Below are 18,889 nucleotides of genomic sequence, written 5' to 3' on the forward strand. Positions count from 1 at the left end.
TAATACCCATCACCAGGCTAACCCCTCCCCCCCTCCCCCCCTCTAAAACCCTGTTTGTTTCTCAGAGTCCATAGTCTCTCATGGTTAAATATATTTAGAGAAGTTCTCTGTAATTCTTATCCTTGCTCTCTAAAGGTAAGGTATTCCCCCACCAGTATTTTTTAATATGATATGCCTATGTATAGATTTTTTTCTTTTTGATATTTATCGTCCTCATTCTCCAAGTTTCCTGGATCTGTGGTTTGGTGTTTGTCAATAATTTTTGAAAACTCTTAGCCATTGTTACTTCAAATATTCCTTCAGCTTCTTTCTTTCTTTATTTCCTGCTAATGAGTTTGGGAGGTTTCTCTCTTGAGCTATCTTTACATTCACTGATTCTTTCTTTGGCCATGTCCAGTCTACTGATGAGCCCATAAAAGGCATTCTTTATTTTTGTTACAGTGTTTTTTACTTCTAACATTTCCTTTTGATACTTTTGTAGAATTTCCATCTCTGTTTTCATTTACCAATCTGTTCTTGAATATTGCCTACTTTTTCCATTAGAGCCCTTAACATATTAATCATATCTGTTAATGCAAAACTCTTTGTCATATCTGAGTCTGGCTCTGATGCCTGTCTTGTATCTTTAGACTGTGTTTTTTTCTTGCCCTTTAATGTGCCTTTTAAATTTTTTGTTGAAAGCCAGGCATAATGTATTGTGTAATAGTACTGACATAAATAGCCTTTAGTATGAGGTTTTGTTTTAATCTGGCTAGGAGTTGGGCTGTGTTTAATGTTTGTGGTAGCTGTCGGTGTCAAAGTCTTCACATTTTACTAGTGTCCTTGATTTTTGTCTCTTTGTCCTTGGTATGCCTTAAGGACTACTTACCAGATAGAGTCTGCATCTTGCATATCTTTCATTATAATCCACTCTTATAATACTGAAGTCTGATGGCATGGTGGTAAAGGGGATGCATTCTATAATCCCATGATTAAATCTTAGTTTTATAGTGGGCCTGTGCCCTGGGCTGTGTCCTTAACAGCATTTGATAGCATCTCTCTCTTGGTAAGACAGAAAGGCTTAAGAAGGCCCAAGTGAGAGAAATGCCCTTTCCCCAGATGGAATAAGTCCCTGATAAAGTCTTTTCCCTTGGAGAGCAGGTCTTTGTTATAGAGACAGCTCTGTTTGGAGAATACTCTGTTATGGACAATGCAGTGTTTACTCTTCCCCTCCCCTGTCAGAACTATGTGGGAATTGTTTTGGGTCCTATACCATAAGAACCTGGTGTGGGATTCATGGAGGTAAAATCCCATGAAAGTGTGGGTTCCCCCTTAAGACTGTGATCCCAGAAGTTTCTCCCACTCAGGGTAGTCCACACAGCCTCCAGCAATTCATCAAAATTACCATTTAAGTAAATGGAGTTTCTGCTCCAGGTAAATAGATCTTGGCTCTGCCTCTCTAGATTTGCCAGTCTCTCCAGATTTTGGAGTGGTAGTTTGCCCTGCAACCTCAGTAGTCTAAGTCCAAAAAGAGCCATTGCTTTTCAATTTGATCAGCTTATTCTTATTGTGAGGATGGGACTGATGACTTCCAAGCTCTTTACATGTGAGAGCTGAAACCAAAAGTCTGATGAGTTTTTTAAACTATGATCTTGTAGCTTATCTGGCTGATTCTCACTTTTAGGGCTGTAAAACCATCTTTTGTAACTTTCTTCAACCTAACCAGAAGTAAAAGCCCTGGGCTTGAGTGGCTTTTAAAAAAAAATTTGAGTATAGTTGACACACAATGTTACATTAGTTTCAGGTGCGCAGTATAGTGATGCAACATCTCTCTCTGTACTGCTATGCTCACCACAAGTGTAGCTACCGTGGGTCACCATACAGTGCTATCACAATATCATGCTGTATTCACTGTGCTGTGCCTTTTATTCCCATGACATAGTCATTCCATCACTGGAAGCCTGTATCTCCCCTTCCTCTTCATCCATTTTGCCCATCCCCCACTCCCCTCCCCTCTGGCAACCAGCAGTTTGTGCTCTGTATTTGCAGGTCTGATTCTGATGCTTATTTGTTTGTTTATTCATTTTTATTTTTTAGATTCTACATATAAATGAAATCATATGAAATTTGTCTTTCTCTGTCTGACATTTCATTTACCATAATAACCTCTAGGTCCATCCATGTTGTCCAAATGGCAAAATTTTTATCTTTTTGTGGCTGCATAGTATTTACACACCGTATCTCCCTTATCCATTCGTCTATCTGTGGACACTTAGGTTGCTTCCATATCTTGACTATTGTAAATAGTGCTGCTATAAACATAGGGGTGCATATATCTTTTCAAATTAGTGTTTTAGTTTTCTTTGGGTAAATACCCAGTAGTGGAATTATTGGATCATATGGTTCTATTTTTAGTTCTTTGAGGAACATCCATACTGTTTTTCACAGCAGCTGTACTAATTTGCATTCCCACCAGCAGTGCACAAGAGTGGTTCCTTTTACTCCACATCCTCCCCAACATTTATTATTTCTTGTCTTTTGAATTTTAGCCATCTGACAGGTGTAAGGTGATATCTCATTGTGGCTTCAATTTGCATTTCCCTAGTGATACTGAGCATCTTTTCATGTGTCTATTGACCATCTGTATACCTTTGTCTAGTCAGGTCTTATGCCTTGGCTTGGGTTTTAATGCTTCCAGGAGCCTGGGCTTGACTGTTAATGCTTGCAGAAGGCCTTGGGTCTTTGCAAGTCATAGAATTGGGATGAAGAACCCCAAAGGTGTACACATCTGTGAAAGTATCATTTAGCAAAATCCACCAACAGAAGAGTGATGCATTAAATTTTTCTGTCTTGGCCTAGGCTATGGGTGAGCCTTAATTAGGATGTGGGTTCAAATGCCTGTAACAAAGACCAAAAATGGAATTGGAAGAGTGGAAGAAATGCAGCCCAGAGAAAACTTTGGTGGCCTCACCTAGTTCCTCAAAGAATCTCCGGTTCTGAAAGACTCTGTACAGAACTGGTCACTGCAGCTGGCCAGTGTGGCACATCTTCCACCAAGGGTCTGCTCACCCATGAACACCAGATTCCTGAATACACATTATATATGTATAGTAACTATATATGTTTATATAATAGGTTTTATACATATATGTAAACATGTGTAAATTTTATATATAAAAGAATAAACATAATATTTATTAACATGTAATAAATACTTATTATAATAAATATTGATATATATTTAAATGTAGTCTTAGAGTTCTTCCAGAGAAAGAACTCCAAAAGAAACCTGCTTAGAGAAATCTGCAAAAGGTGTGATGTTAGAAAACTACTTGATATAAATGAGATGGCTAAACAATAGGAAGATGCATAAATTCAAGCTGTAGTGAATATGTAAGACTCAGGAAATATTATTCCATGCTGCTTAACTAAGGGATTTAAAAGAAATAAAAAAGCTTCAGATAACCAAGAAATCATAGGAGACATTTGGCATACATTTGATGGTGATCTGTAACTATGTTTACCTGTAAATCTAAGAATTAATGATGGTGATGAAATGAGAGAATAGAGGCAAATATTTTACACTCTGAAATATAGATATTACAGAAGCAACAAAAATGGGTGTAGAAGGAAGATATCTTCATAGATATTAACTAGGAGTAAGAAAATATAGGTTTAGGATGCCTGGGTGGCTCAGGCGGTTAAGTGTCTGTCTTCAGCTCAGATCATGATCCCAGGGTCCTGGGATCAAGCCCCACATTGGGCTCCCTGCTCAGTGTGGAGTCGGCTTCTCCCTCTCCCTATGCCCCTCCCCCCTGCTCATGTGCTCACTCGCTTTCTCTCTCTCAAATAAATAAAGTCTTTAAAAAAAGAAAATATAGGTTTAAACTAGAGGCTGGGTCAGAAAGAGGGAGAGGCAAATTTCATTATGGCTCATGAAGGACATCAATGGAAAGGATCTTTAAAAGGAGGATGAAAGTTTATCTGATACAATCCCAGCTTAGAACCTTTGCACTGGCCTACTTTACACCAGATATCTTCATGACTTAATCCCTCTTTGTTCAAAAGTCATCTTTCTCAATGAGGTTTACCCTTACCACCATATTTAAAACTCCTACTACCTCCAGCATGCCCCTTTTTCCTGCTGGATTTTTTTATAGCTCCTATCATCTTATAATGTATTATGTAATTTACTTATGTATAATTTTTATCTTTAATCATCTGCCTTCTCCCACTAGAAGATACACTCCATGAAAGCAGGAATTTTTGTCTCTTTTGTTCACTTATATATCCCAAGTGCCTAAAATACTGCCTGGCACAGAGTTGGCACCCAAGAAATATTTTTTAAATGAGTTGATTAACTAATTAGTTAAGAGTCTCAGGGAAGTTTTCTTCAATGATTTGATTTTTAATCTTAGACCTGCAGAATGAGTAGAAAGAATAAGAGGGAGAACATGGTAGGCAGAGGAAACAACACATGTAAAGATCCTGAGGTCGTGGGGCAAGATGGAGCCAATTTTGTAAAGCCTTGAGTGCCATTGTAAAGAGATGACCCAGTTCTTTTGCCTGCCCTCAAGGAGCTCTCAGCAAATAGGAGGAAAAAAATAATTAAACAGGTGATTATTATACATGTTGTAAATGCACTAATAAGGGTATGCACAAAGAACGATGGAAACATTGACTAGGCAGCTATTAACTCTTCCTAGGGCAGTCAGGAAGATCTTACAAGAAGGTGACTTTCCAGCTAGGTCTCAGGCAGGAGAGTGATATGATGAAAGTGTTTTAAGAAGATTAATCTGGCAATAGTATGGAAAATGGATTGGAATATGGATGGACCAGAGGCAAGGAAACCATCTAGTCTATGGCAGTAGTCCAGGTATGAGGTGATGAAGGCATCTATAGGAATGGAAAAAGAAGGACAAATCTGAGACACATTTGGAAGGAAAAATTGATGGGAGCTAAATGGATTCTTGGCTTTAAGCCTTCAGGAGGTAATGCTTCTTCCTTAGTAATAACCATGAAAAGATTCAAATTGACCTATTATGTAATTGCCTACTCTGACTAGAATTTCTAGCTATGGCTGTTCTCCAAAAGTTTCTGTTATTGTGATTGATACTTGTTGGACCTTAATTTACATTAAGATGATTTTAGACTCTAAAGGTTGGGAAGCTCTCAAAAACATAATTTTGACTATGAAACAGCAAATTATTCTATTAAAGGAGAAATGAGGGAAACCATGGGACCACATAGGAAGTTTTACAATGAGCTCATAGTTCCTATTTTAAAAGAATAATATATAAAAGATGGAAAAGAAGGATGAATATAACAGGTGGCATGTGCCTAAAGGATTAGTATTTAGAAGCATAAGGCCCAAAATTACCTCAAGCTTATAGAAATAGATATTTGCAAAGACAACAAGAACAATATTCTGACTATGTTCTCAGAAAGAGAAAGTATATGTGTCCTGACATGGGTAAGCTATAACTCAGATGATATCATTACACTACCCTCAATGATCAAAGGAATTAAGGAGAATAGGAGAGGTGCTTTATGACTGGATTTATGTAAAACTTCTAAGGGAGAATTTTCAGTCTACTAATCTGTAAACTAAATGTCTCCTGGTTAGATTCTAGAACAGATTTCAAGTAAGTGTGTATTTAGAAAATTACAGTTATCAACAAAGACATTCCACACAGATGTAATTTTTATTTTTAAAAATATTATTACAGATAATTTATGGAAATGTGGCAGACATAATGTACATAAATGAATGAATGAAATTTCAGCAAGACTTTAACAAATCTTTTATGAAACCTTTGAACAAGAATTATAAACCTATGTTGATGGGTTAAATAATTAATACAATTATGTATTAATTAAATTACCATACTCAAGGACTGATTAGCAGACTCTAGGCAAAGGAAGAGTTTTTGCTGGCCTTCTACAAAACCTACCTTTGGCTTGACCTCAATATTTTTATTACTTACTTAAGTGAAGATTTACAACAGACATCCTACCAGATTTAAAGAAAATATGAAGTTGGAAGAAAAATAATTCAAATTTTATTTGAATTCCCACAGATATTTATGGAGTTTTACAAAGTACTAGGAACTGTGCTAAGTGTTAGAATGCAAAAATTAATGATACATATGTCTTCCTATTAAGGAGCATCCAAGTATTACTAGGAAGAAAGACATAAAAACATGTAATTTCATCAAAAGGTATGAAGAAGGAAGATAGAGACATAAACAGAATATTATGAGAGAACAAAAGAAAACTAGTTCATTCTGGGAGTTTAGGGAATAATTTTTAGATGAAATGATACCTCTACTGATTCTTGAAATATGAATAAAAGGCAGAGTAAGAGGGACTTCTAGTTTGAGGGAACAAAGGGTATGAACATGAGTTTTTTAGAATCAGGAAAGAGTATAGTGAGTCTGGAAGACAATAAGCAATAAAGTACAAGGAGGAAGTGAGGCTGAGAGGTAGCTCAGGACCAGGTAACAGAAGGCATTATATAACATGATAAAGTAATTCGACTTTACCCTGAAGGCCTTAGGGATCCATTCAAAGGGAATGACATACCAACAACTCTGTTTTAGTTCACTCTTCCTATAGCGTGCAAAATGGTTTGAAGGGAGGGCAAGTGTGTATATGGATAGATGAACTAGAAGGCTATTGCAGTCTTTGAGTGAGAAATAATGGTGGGCTTTGAGAATGTGGCAAGTAAAGCTGTAATGCTTTGTCAAGTTTGGGAATGATGTAGGAAGTAAAAGTTATGATTTGATAATTGCCTGTAGGGTAGAAATTTTAAAGAGGAGGTATCAAGTTCAAAGTATAGATTTCAGATTGAACCAGTTATAGAACTTACTGGATGGTACTAGAACTGACTGTGAAGAACACTGTGGGAAGAGCCAGTTTAGGTATAGTAGGTATCAGGATACCATTAAAAGGTGCTTCATGAGGACAGGAATATTTGTTTTGTTTACTGATATATTTCTAGCACTTGTAAAACTGCCTGGCACCTAGTACATATAAATGTCTCACATACTTGTAATAGGAGTCCTAGGAGGAAAGGAGAGAGAGAATGAAGATTCAGAAGCATTATTTGAAGAGATGATGAGTAAGAGTTTTCTAAAAGTAATAAAAGCATTGTATGATTTTGCTATTGCTACATACCAATTTTCCAGAAACTTAGTAGATTAAACCCATACCCACTTATTAGCCCACAGTTCTATAGATCAGAATACCAGGTATGGCATGACTGGGTTCTTTGGTCAGTGTATTAAAGGCTGAAATGAGGGTATTGGCCAGGCTGCATTCCTTTCTGGAGGCTCTGGCTAAGAATGCACACATCCAGCTTCATTCAGATTGTTGGCTGAGTTCAGTTCCACATGACTGTGGGACTGAGGTTGCTGTTTCCTTCTTGCACGCCATCTGTTTGTCACTCTCATCTCCTTGAGACTGTATGCATTACTTGCCTTGTAGTCCCCTCCGCTTTCAAAACCAATGGAGAATCTCCCTGACAGCAAATCTCTCTCTGGCTTCAAACGTCTTTCACCAAAAAGAGCCCTGACCCTTTTAAGGGATTGCTGGTGTAGGTCAGCCCAGCTAAGGGTCTTTCTTAAAGTCCTCTGTGCCATATACATTGCCTCATCACTCAAGTGAAATCCCATCATATTCATACTCTAGGGGAAGGGATTATAATTTGGCAAGGGTCACCAGAAGTCATTTTAGAATTATGCCTATCACAAGCATCAAATCATATATTCAAAAAGTGCTGTAACAAAGAAGAATAATACAAAGAAAACCTAAACTAGCTGTATTTTGTAAAAACTGCTAAAAAATAAAAAGAAGAAAACATAAAAGCAGTTGGAGAAAAAAATGTATTACCTTACAAGGAGCAGCAATTAGATTGGCGTTGACTTCCCAACAAAAACAACATGAAGATATTGGATGATATCTTCAAAAATGCTGGAGGAGGTAACTTTCAATCTAAATTTCTGTATACAGTGAAAATAGCTTTCAAAAATGAAAGTAAAAGAGGTGTTTTTAGATGGTCCAAAACAGGGAATCTGCCACTAAACTCCAAAGGAAATACTAATGATCTTCAAGCAGGAGCAAAATGATCCCAAATAAAAGATTGGAGCTATACGATGGAATGCAGTATAATGGCGAGGTTAAATATGTGGGTAGATCTGAATGTCCATTGATTATATAAGACAAAAATAGTAATGTCATGTCATGTGGGATATGTGTGTGTTAATTAAAATATATAACAGTAGTTGTGGAAGGAGTAGAAATGGAGTTAATAATTTTCTAATTTGCATTATAATTTAAGGAATCAAAGATACATGTTGTAAGCCCTAGAATAACTCCTTTTTAAAAACCAGTAAAAGAGTGTATAATTAACAAGTAAACAAAGGAAGAAATGGAATAATACAAATTACCTAATCAGTGCAAAACAAAGCAAGAGAGAACAGGCAAGACAAATAGAAAGCAAACATTGATAGCTAGAGTTAAATATATCAATAATTATGTTAAGGGGGCGCCGGGGTGGCTCAGTCAGTGAAGCATCCGCCTTCGGCTCAGGTCATGATTTCAGGGTCCTGGTATCGAGCCCCACGTCCTTGCTCAGCAGGGAGTCTGCTTCTCCCTCTGCCTCTGTCTGCCGGCCCCCCCCCCCCGCTTGTGCGCTCTCCCTCTCAAATAAAATCTTTAAAAATAATAATTATGTTAAATGTAAATGAACTGAACACATTAATGAAATGACCAAGATTATTAAACTTTAAAAAACAAAATATAACTGCTATTTGTAAAAAACACAAGTTAATTGTAAAAATATAGGAAGATCGAAAGTAAAAGGGTGGAAGAAATATACAATGCAAACACTATCCAAAAGACAACAGAAGTAAATATATTAATGACAAAGTTGACTTTTTTTTCTAGGAAAAAGGGAGTACAGCTACCCCCTTTTCAGGGCTTCCCTTTTCAGGGGTCTTTCCACCACCACCTGGTGCTGTGTAGTGTGCTTGTCAAGAGACGAAATGATTACTGAGTCCAATAATTTGGAACACAGACAAGCCCGAAGCGGCTGCACCGCCTATAGCACTATAGCAGGAAGTGCAGGCGCGGGTGAGGCCCCCAGTCCGGTGGACTCTCGGTTTTATTATCGTATCGGAGAATGTAAAGTATGCGGAAGCAAGGAGGGAAAAACAACTCAAGAAAGCAATCACGTGAGGGGCAGCAGGGAACTGTGTACGTGACTATTAGTATGGATCCTAGTGAGCCATTAACTAGAGGGCTGCAGGGGATGGGAGAACTGACCTCAGCAGGCCTATCTTATCCACCATCATTGCTGTTTTCAGCGTGTACTGTTTTCAGCGCAGACCAATGGTGGGAATAATTGGCTTTTGCCACTCGCATAGAGCTGTTGCCATTCATGCGTGTTCCTGTTCTTATTGTCTCTTACCCGCTGAGGTCTTGCTCTCCCACCACCTGGGATCTCGTTCAGTGCCAGTTTTATCTGAAGCTGCCTTCAACAAGCAGCCCTACTTCAGGTGTATCTTGATTTCCTCATTAAATGTTTACTGAGGATTTGAATCATTCTGATAAACTATATCTATAAAAGTACCAGTAGCCCCAGATTACATGGTAACAGGATTCCTGTGTTGCCTAACTTCAAAGATTGAACTAATATGGAAATCTCAGGCTCTAAAGTCAGTTAGTAGAGAAATACTCAAAGCGTAGGAATCTTCACTAGACAGAGATGTATTTTGTAATATCCTTTTTATGCACACAGAAAAATAGATGATATCCTGAGCCATAAAGCAAGTCTCAAAAACCTTAAACACTTACAGTTATACTGGTTTTTTGTTTGTTTTTGTTTGGCCACAGTGAAATGAAGTTAGAAAATAATAATGAGAAAACTAGAAAATCTCCCTAAAATATGTAGTAGACTTTTAAATAACCTGCAGGTCAAATTTTAAAAATCACAATGTAAATTAGAAAATATTTTAAACTAACTGAAGAATAGAAATATTGCATATCAAAATTCATCACAGGGAGGATTTTTATGGCAGTCAAAAAGTGAAAATATGCTGTATAATCCTATAATGATGGATATGTGTCATTATACATTTGTCCAAACCCATAGAATGTAGAATACCAAGAGGGAACCCTAATGTAAATTGTGGACTTTGGATGATAAAGATGTGTAAATATAGGTTCATCAGCTGTAACAAATGTAGCACTCCGATGGGGGATGTTAATAAGCATGCAGCCTATGCATGTGTGGGGAAAGGGGTTATATGAGAAATCTCTGTCTTTCCCTCAATTTTGCTGTGAATAAGACTTCTCTAAAGAAATAAAATCTTTTTTTTTTAAAGATTTTATTTATTTGACAGAGAGAGACGCAGCGAGAGACGGAATACAAGCAGGGGGAGTGGGAGGGGGAGAAGCAGGCCTCCCGCGGAGCAGGGAGCCTGATACGGGGCTTGATCCCAGGACCCTGGGATCATGACCTGAGCTGAAGGCAGACGCTTAACGACTGAGCCACCCAGGTGCCCCAAAAGTCAGATCTTTTACCCACTAAGATCTGAACAGATTGCCAAAGAAGATATACAGATGGCAATTAAGACTAGGAAAAGATGTACAACATCATATATAATTAGAGAAGTGCAAATTAAAATAATGAGGTATCATGCACAACTATTAGAATGGCTAAATTTTAAAAACTGACAATACCAAGTTATAGCAAGGATGCAGAATAGGAGTTCTGATTCATTGCTGGTGGAATGCAGAATAGTCCAACTACTTTGGATGATAGTTTCAGAGTTTCTTATAATGTTAAATATAGATTTAGCATGTGACCCATTAGTACCACTCTTAAATATTTACCCAAGTGACCTGAAAACTATCAAATGCACAAATGTATTTTTGTATGTGTGTATAGAAGGTTGGAGATTTCAACTGTGTGTGATCTGGAAGTTGGTCCTCCAAACGGTTTATTGTTGATGAGGTTTCTTGAAGGAATGGGAATGACAAATATTGAGGAAAGGAGGCTTTCACTTTTTATTTTATATATTTCTGTGTTGTTTTGATTTTTCTTTCCTTTTTTTCTTTTTACACATGAGCAAATTTTATTTTGTAAGTAAATACAAAACAATGAAACACTTCTACAAATAACGTAGATCATGTGGAGTCCTCCCAGTTTTACCAGGCATAGTTAACTGCTTTCTCCTTTGCACTTTTTCACTGTACTCTGTGTTTACAAATATCATAAGTAGTAGTAGCTTCACCCTTTGTCTTTCTTCTCCACTAGACTGTGAGCTTCTTGAATGGTGGCTGCGATTGCAGACTTATTTATGTTTATTTTCCCAGTACTTAAGAAAGTACCTGTTATACACATGCTCGGGAATATTTGTTTGGTGAAATAATGAAGAAATGAATAAATATGCTTGCTTAAGACTGTTTTTTGGGGGGAGTAATCCAGTGTAAAGGGAGAGGAGTATTTGATTAAAAATTGAGCATTAGACCAGGGGTTGGAAAAATTATACTTTGAAGGACCAAATAGCAAATATAGTAGACTTTGCAGGCCATATATGGTCTTGGCTTCATATTCTTTTTGGTTTTGTTTACAACCCTTTAAAAATGTAAAATCCATTCTTAGCTTGTGGGCTATATAAAAATAAGCATGGGCCATAATTTGCCAGCCTCTGTCTTAGATGATACCTGTAGGTAGGAGGTTTGGAAACGAGACAATAGAAAACATAAATGTAACCCAGATATCAGCAGAGGCCTCCCTATGCTCTGCTCCTTGCCTGCACCCATAAAATCTCAATAAATTTGACTTTAGTTCTTGATTTCCTAGCCTATTATTCTGGAACCCTCCCCAAGTCATCAGCATATTCTCTTACATCTCTAGCTATGGCCTTTCTGTATATGATTGGTGTCATCCCACATCAGCATGAAATTCAGTCCCTTCATCAGCTTACACCACACACACACATGCACATATGCACTGAAAATAAGCATTTTATGGGTTTAGTGACCTTAAGGAGTTACTGAGAAGGTTCACATCAAGCATTGTACAGCTTTTCTGCAGGTACATGGCTTTCTCCCTCTTTTCCCACAGGACAAATTAATTCTTTTAAAGGTATTATGCAAATGAAGTTTTTAAATTAATCTTCCTGAAACCGTAACAGTGAAGGAGTCACCAAATCTAAGCAGGTTTATCAAGGTACTTTTACCAACAGATACATGTTATCCCTAACATTAAATATTATAAAAATGAGAATAATAGCTGCTGACATATATAGGCCTTACTATGGGACAGACACAGTTCTAAGTACTTTACTCTTCATACTAAACCCATGAAATAAGTATTATTATTATCCTCATGTTACATAATGGGAAACCAGAGTCACTGAGAGTTTAAGTAACTTGTTCACAATCACACATAATCAGTGAAAAAAGAAGTTTCAAGAAGTCATGTGAGGGTGATTAATAGTGTCACAAGTGGAGAGGCCCAGAAGGATGAGATCTGAAAAGCAATTCTTATATGTGGTTGGAAGGTTAAAATTAATGAATTTTTAAAGAACCACTTCAGTTAAATAGTATGATCGAAGTAAGATTACAAGGCATAAAGTAAGAGTAGCTGGTGAGAAAATGGAAGTAATGGTTATGGACCACTTATGCTCAGTTTTTCAGAATTTTTCCTTTGTTTAATCCGCTATAGTTGAGATAATTAAATCTATTCTTTCATATAGTTACATCTGTAGTATTATTCCTACAACCTCATAAAAGTTCTTTAATACTGTTACTGACTCTCTCTTCTTATTGTCAAATATTCTAGGATGTGGTGCCACAGGTTGTCCCACCTACAAAGCAGGCTCCAGAACCTGCTGAGGAGAGGAGTCACATGTTGGGCCTTCCAACAGCTCAACTTCAAAAGCTTATTTCCATTAGTCATCCATTCGCACCATACAGCCTCCGAGTCTCTGAATTGCGCTTGGCAGCAACATGAAGATCATTTTGGTAAGACATGTGGAGACAGATACTTTATTTTTTTAAGTTTTTATTTTCATTCCAGTATAGTTAACACAGAGTGTAATATTAGTTTCAGGTGTACAATATAGCGATCCAGCACTTCCATACAACACCCGCAACACGGTGCTTATCACCACAAGTGCCCTCCTTCATCCCCACCCCTAGTTCACCCATCCCCCTCCACCGCCCCCCTGGTACCCATCAGGGTCTTCTCCATAGTTAAGAGTCTGTTTCTTGGTTTGCCTCTCTGTTTCTTTTTCTCCCATTTGCTCATTTGTTTTCTTTCTTAAAATCCACATATGACTGAAAGCATAAGGTATTTGTCTTTCTCTGACTTATTTCGCTTAGCATAATACTCTCTAGTTCCATCCACATCATTGCAAACGGCAAGATTTCATTCTTTTTCAAGGCTGAGTAATATTCCATTATATATATTCCCACATAAATGAAATTTAACATCTTACCCATTTTTTTAAAGATTTTTATTTATTCATGAGACACAGAGAGAGAGAGAGAGAGAGAGAGAGAGAGGGAGAAGCAGGCTCCCGCGGAGCAGGGAGCCCAATGCGGGACTCAATCCCAGGACTCTGGGATCATGACCTGAGCCGAAGGCAGACGCTTAACCATCTGAGCCACCCAGGCGCACACATCTTACCCATTTTTAAAAGATTTATTTATTTGAGAGAGAGAGAGAGCGTGAGGGGAGGGGCAGAGGGAGAGGGAGAGAGAGAATCCTCAAGCAGACTCCCTGCTGAGCACAGAGCCTGAGGCGGGGCTGTATCCCAGGACTCTGAGTTCATAACCTGAGCTGAAATTAAGAGTTGGCCACTTAACCAACTGAGCCACCCAGGTGCCCCATCTTACCCATTCCTTAAGTGTACAGTTCAGGTGGTAAGTATATTTACATTGTTGTGCAATATCAGTTCCTTCTTATGTGGACTAAAAATACTTCCTGTGGAGTTTTGAGGACCTCTAGCTATTTATTTCCAAGATTATCCTACAGGTTGCAAGAAAGACAAAAATAATATTAAGGCAGCAGTATAATCTCATCCCAGCAAGGGGAAGGGCATTGCTCTACTCCAGTCCCACTCTGTCTCCCTATCTCATGTAAGGGGAAAAAAAAGAAATAAAAGAAAGCCTCAGTATATAGGGAAGTGGGTTTCAAAGGCATAGACTGGGAATGATACAGCCAGGTAAAGTATTAGGTAGCAGAGGGGGAGAAAAGCTTTACCCCTGTGTATTAGTTTCCTAACACTGCTATAACCAATTACCATAAACTAGTTGGCTTAAAACAACAGAAATTTATTTTTTCACAGTTCTGGAAGCTAGAAGTCTGAAATAAAGGCATTGGCAGGGATATGCTCCCTCCAAAGGCTCTTTCTTGCCTCTTCTAGGTTCTGGTGGTTGCTGACAATCCTTGGTGTTCCTTGACTTGTGGCAACATCATCCACTCTCTGCCTGTCATAACATGGCTTCTTCCCTGTGTCTCTTCTGTGTCTTCAAACATATCTTTCCTTATAAAGATACCAGTTGTTGGATTTAGGGCCCACTCTAGTTCAGTATGACTTCATCTTATCTTGATTATCTTCAAAGACCTTATTTCCAAATAAAGTCTCATTCACAGGTACTAGAGATTAGGACTTCAATATCTTTTTGGGGAATACGGTTCAACCCATAACCCTGGAAAGGGACAAAAACAATTGTGAGGGCTACACTTCAAAGACATAGGCCCATTGTTCACTCCAAAGACTGAGACTTAATCCAAATATTAGACAGTGCCCTTCTCCCCCATACATTATAACCAGTTAAAATAACAGTGCATTACAGCTGGGAGAGCTGCAAGAGACAGACTGGTTCTGAAGTGCAGCCTGAAGAAAAGGGCCAAGGAAGGCCAAGAGGGGAGACAAAAACAAGGTCACTAGAGGAATTTAATGCCTTTGGTACCCATAGAGACAACACACATCAGACATAACCCATCTCTTGGCCAGAGTGGTATAAATACTCACCCTAAAGTCCTGTTAACCTCAATGTCTACTGCTTTATACAACACGTGTGCCTTTCAACAATAACAAAATTACAAAGCATGTTAAAAAGCAACAAATAACAATTTGAAGAGACGGAGCACTGTCAGAACTAGACTCACATGTGACACAGGTGTGGAGACTATTGGTCAGGAAATTAAAATAGCTATGATTACTATGTTAAGGACTCTAATGGAGAAAGACAAAATGAAAGACCAGATGGGTAATGTCAGGAGAGTGATAAAATTATAAGAAAGAATTTTTTTAAATCATAATCATGGTAACAGATTTGAAGAATGACCTTAACAGTCTTAACAGTAGACTTGACACATTCAAGGATAGAATCAGTAAATGTAAAGGATAAGTCAATAGGAATTACCCAAACTGAAATGCAAGAGAGAGAGATAGAAAACAAAAACACATACAGTATTCAGAAACTGTGGGACAGTATCAAGGGATGGAGAAAGAAACACCATGCAAATAATAATCAAACCAGTATTAGCTGTATTTCAGACAAAGCAGTCTTCAGAACAAGGAAGATTATTAGGGATAAAGAGGCACATGACAAAGTGATAAAGGGGTCAGTTCTTTAAGGGAACATGTAACAATCCTAAAAATGTAGCACCTAATAACAGACCATCAAATTACATAAAGCAAAAACTGATAGAGATAAAAGTAGAAATAAAAAATCTACAATTGTCCTTGGAGACTTTAAAACCTCCCTCTCAGTTATTGATAGATTAAACAGGCAGAAAATCAGTAAGGATATAAATAACCTGAACAGCACTCTCAACCAACTTGACTTACTTGACATGTATAGAACAATCCATCCAGCAGAAGTGAAGTACACATTGTTCTGAAATGTAAATGAAACATCCACCAAGATAGACCACATTCTGGGCCATAAAAAAAAAAAAAAAAAAAAAAGCTCAACAAACTTAAAAGAATCTAAAACATAGAGTATGTACTCTGATCACAATGGAATCAACTAGAAATCAATAACAGAAAGAGAAAAGTCTCCAATATTTGGAAATTAAGCTATACACTTCCAAAAAATGTAGAGGTATAAAGTCTCAAAGTTAAAAATATTTTTAACTAAATGAAAATGGGATATACAGCTTATCAAAATTTATGGTAAGCAGCTAAAGCAGTGGTTGGAGGGAAATATGTAGCAATAAATGCATTTATTAGAAAAGAATAAAGCCTAAAATCAATAACCTATACTTCTACATTAGGAAATTAGATAAAGAAGAGCAAACAAAAGGAAGGAAATAGTAAATATTAGAGCAGAAATCCATGATACTGAAAATGGGGAGAAAAAAAACAAGAATACCAATAAACCCAAAGCTCTTTATTTAGAAATATCAATAAAATTGATAAGCCTTTAGCCAGGCTAACCTAGGAAGGAAGGGAAAAGAGACAAATTACCAATGTCAAGAATTTTTTTTTAAAGATTTTATTTATTTATTAGAGAGAGAGAAACAGCATGAGAGGGAAGAGGGTCAGAGGGAGAAGCAGACTTCCCACTGAGCCGGAGGCCTGATGTGGGACTTGATCCCAGGACTCCGGGATCATGACCTGAGCCGAAGGTGGTCGCTTAACCAACTGAACCACCCAGGCACCCTACCAATGTCAAGAATTTTATCACTGATCCTAAAGATACAAAAAGGACAATAAGGGGCGCCTGGGTGGCTCAGTCGTTAAGCGTCTGCCTTCGGCTCAGGTCATGGTCCCAGGGTCCTGGGATTGAGCCCCGCATCGGGCTCCCTGCTCAGCGGGAAGCCTGCTTCTCCCTCTCCCACTGCCTCTGCTTGTGTCCTCTCTCTCACTGTGTCTCTCTCTGTCAAATAAATAAATAAAATCTTTAAAAAAAAAAAGGACAATAAGAGGAATACCAGAAACAACTTTATGCCCATAAATTTGATAATTTAGATGAAATGGACCAGTTCCTACAAATATGCTACTATAGACTGAATTGTTTGCCCCAAATTCATGTTGATGCCCTAGCCCTGCCCCCCCATACTACTGTATTGGAGATAGGGTCTGTAAGGAGGTGATTAAATGAGGTCGTGAGGGTAGAGCCCTGACCCAAATGAACTGGTGTCCTTATAAAAGGGGAAGAGTAGTGATATTTTCCAGTGATAGCTCCCCACCCCCAACCCTCTTTCTCTCATGAGGACATAGTAAGAAGGTGGCCATCTACAAACCAGGAAAAGAGCTTTCACCAGGAACTGAATTGGCTGCTGCCTTATTCTTGGACTTCTAGCCTCCAGAACTGTGAGAAAATAAATTTCCATTGTTTAAGCCACCCAGTCTATGGCATTTTGTTATGGCAGCCTGAGCAGACTAAGACAGACACAAACTACCAGAATTTACTCAAGAAAAAGTAAATAATGTGAATAGTCCCAAATCTACTAAAGAAATAGTAGTAAAAAATTTAAAAAAAAAAACACCTAGCCAAGATGGTTTCACTCATGAATTCTACCAAACATTTAAGAAAGAAATATCACCAATTCTATACATTCTCTTCCATAAAATCAAATAATAAGGGACACTTGCCAACTTATATTTTGAGGTCATCATTACCCTAATACCAAATTTAGACAAAAACAGTAAAAGAAAGGAAAACTATAGACCAGTATTTCATGAACATAAATACAAAAATCCTTGCCAGAATATTAACAAATTGAATCAAACAATATGTAAAAAGGATAATACATCCAGACCCAATAAGGTTCATCCCAGGAATACAAGGCTTTTTCAACATTAAAAAAAAATCGGTGCAATCCAATCCACCATATGAATAGACTAAGAAATGCCATATGATCATCTCATTAGGTTCAGAAAAACAAATTTAGCAAAATTCAATACCCATTTATCATAAAAGCTAAAAAATTTGGGAATAAAAGGGGACTTTATTAACCTAATAAAGGACATATTTGAAAAATATACAATAAGCATCATACTTAATGTCAAGAGACCATATGCTTTCTCCCTAAGATCAGGAATAAAACAAGGATCTCCCTTTCTCATGTTGAACTTGGGTTCAACATTGATTTGGAAATCCTAACTAGTGAAATAAAGCAAGAAAAAAAGACATGCAGATTAGAAAGGAAGAAATAAAACTTTTTTCATAAGTGATATGATTATATAGAAATCTCCAAAGGGTCTACAAAACCTCATGAAAGTAAGTTTAATGAAGTTGCATAATACAAGGTTAATATACAAAAGTCATTTGCTTTCCTATATAATAACAACTAACAACTGGAATTTGAAATTAATAAAGCAATACCGTTTATAATAACACCAAAAAATAAGTACTTAGGTTAAGTAGTTAAATATTTTAGAATCTGTATATAGAAAACTGTAAAACACTAATGGAAGAAATCAAAGAACTAAATAATTGGAAAGACATTCCATGATCATGGATTAGAAGACTCAGTATTGTTAAAATGTGAATTCTCAGTGTGATCTATAGATTCAATGCAATCCCACTCAAAATCCCAGCAAGCTTTTTCGTAGATATCAACAAACTAACTCTAAAATGTATGTGGTTGGGGCACCTGGGTGGCTCAGTCGGTTAAGTGCCTGCCTTCAGCTCAGTTCATGATCTCAGAGTCCTGGAATCAAACCCCGCATTGAGCTCCCTGCTCAGCAGGGAGCCTGCTTCTCCCTCTCCCTCTGCCCCACCCCCACTCATGCATGCTCCCTCTTTCTCTCTCTCTCAAATAAATAAAATCTTTTAAAAAAATAAAAAATAAAATAAAGATAAAATGTATATGGAAAAGCAGAGGTACCAAGCCTAGCCAATACAATTCTGAATAAAAAGTCAAAGGACT

The 18,889-nt window shown here is 37.5% G+C and overlaps 1 protein-coding gene across 1 annotated transcript in view; it reads left to right on the plus strand.

Moving 5' to 3' along the window:
• TMLHE (trimethyllysine hydroxylase, epsilon) overlaps window positions 1–18,889 on the plus strand; it is a 133,733-nt gene that overhangs the window by 11,896 nt on the left and 102,948 nt on the right. Inside the window, exon 2 of the mRNA XM_028094910.2 lies at window positions 12,836–13,017. Coding sequence (XP_027950711.1) covers window positions 12,837–13,017 — 181 coding nt within the window. The 5' untranslated portion in view covers window position 12,836. The remainder of the gene's footprint in view (window positions 1–12,835; window positions 13,018–18,889) is intronic.

This window comes from Eumetopias jubatus, unplaced genomic scaffold (assembly GCF_037043125.1).
Source record: "Eumetopias jubatus isolate StellerSeaLion01/CBP00866 unplaced genomic scaffold, mEumJub1_p1.0 scaffold_60, whole genome shotgun sequence".
NCBI classification, from domain to species: Eukaryota; Metazoa; Chordata; class Mammalia; order Carnivora; family Otariidae; genus Eumetopias; species Eumetopias jubatus.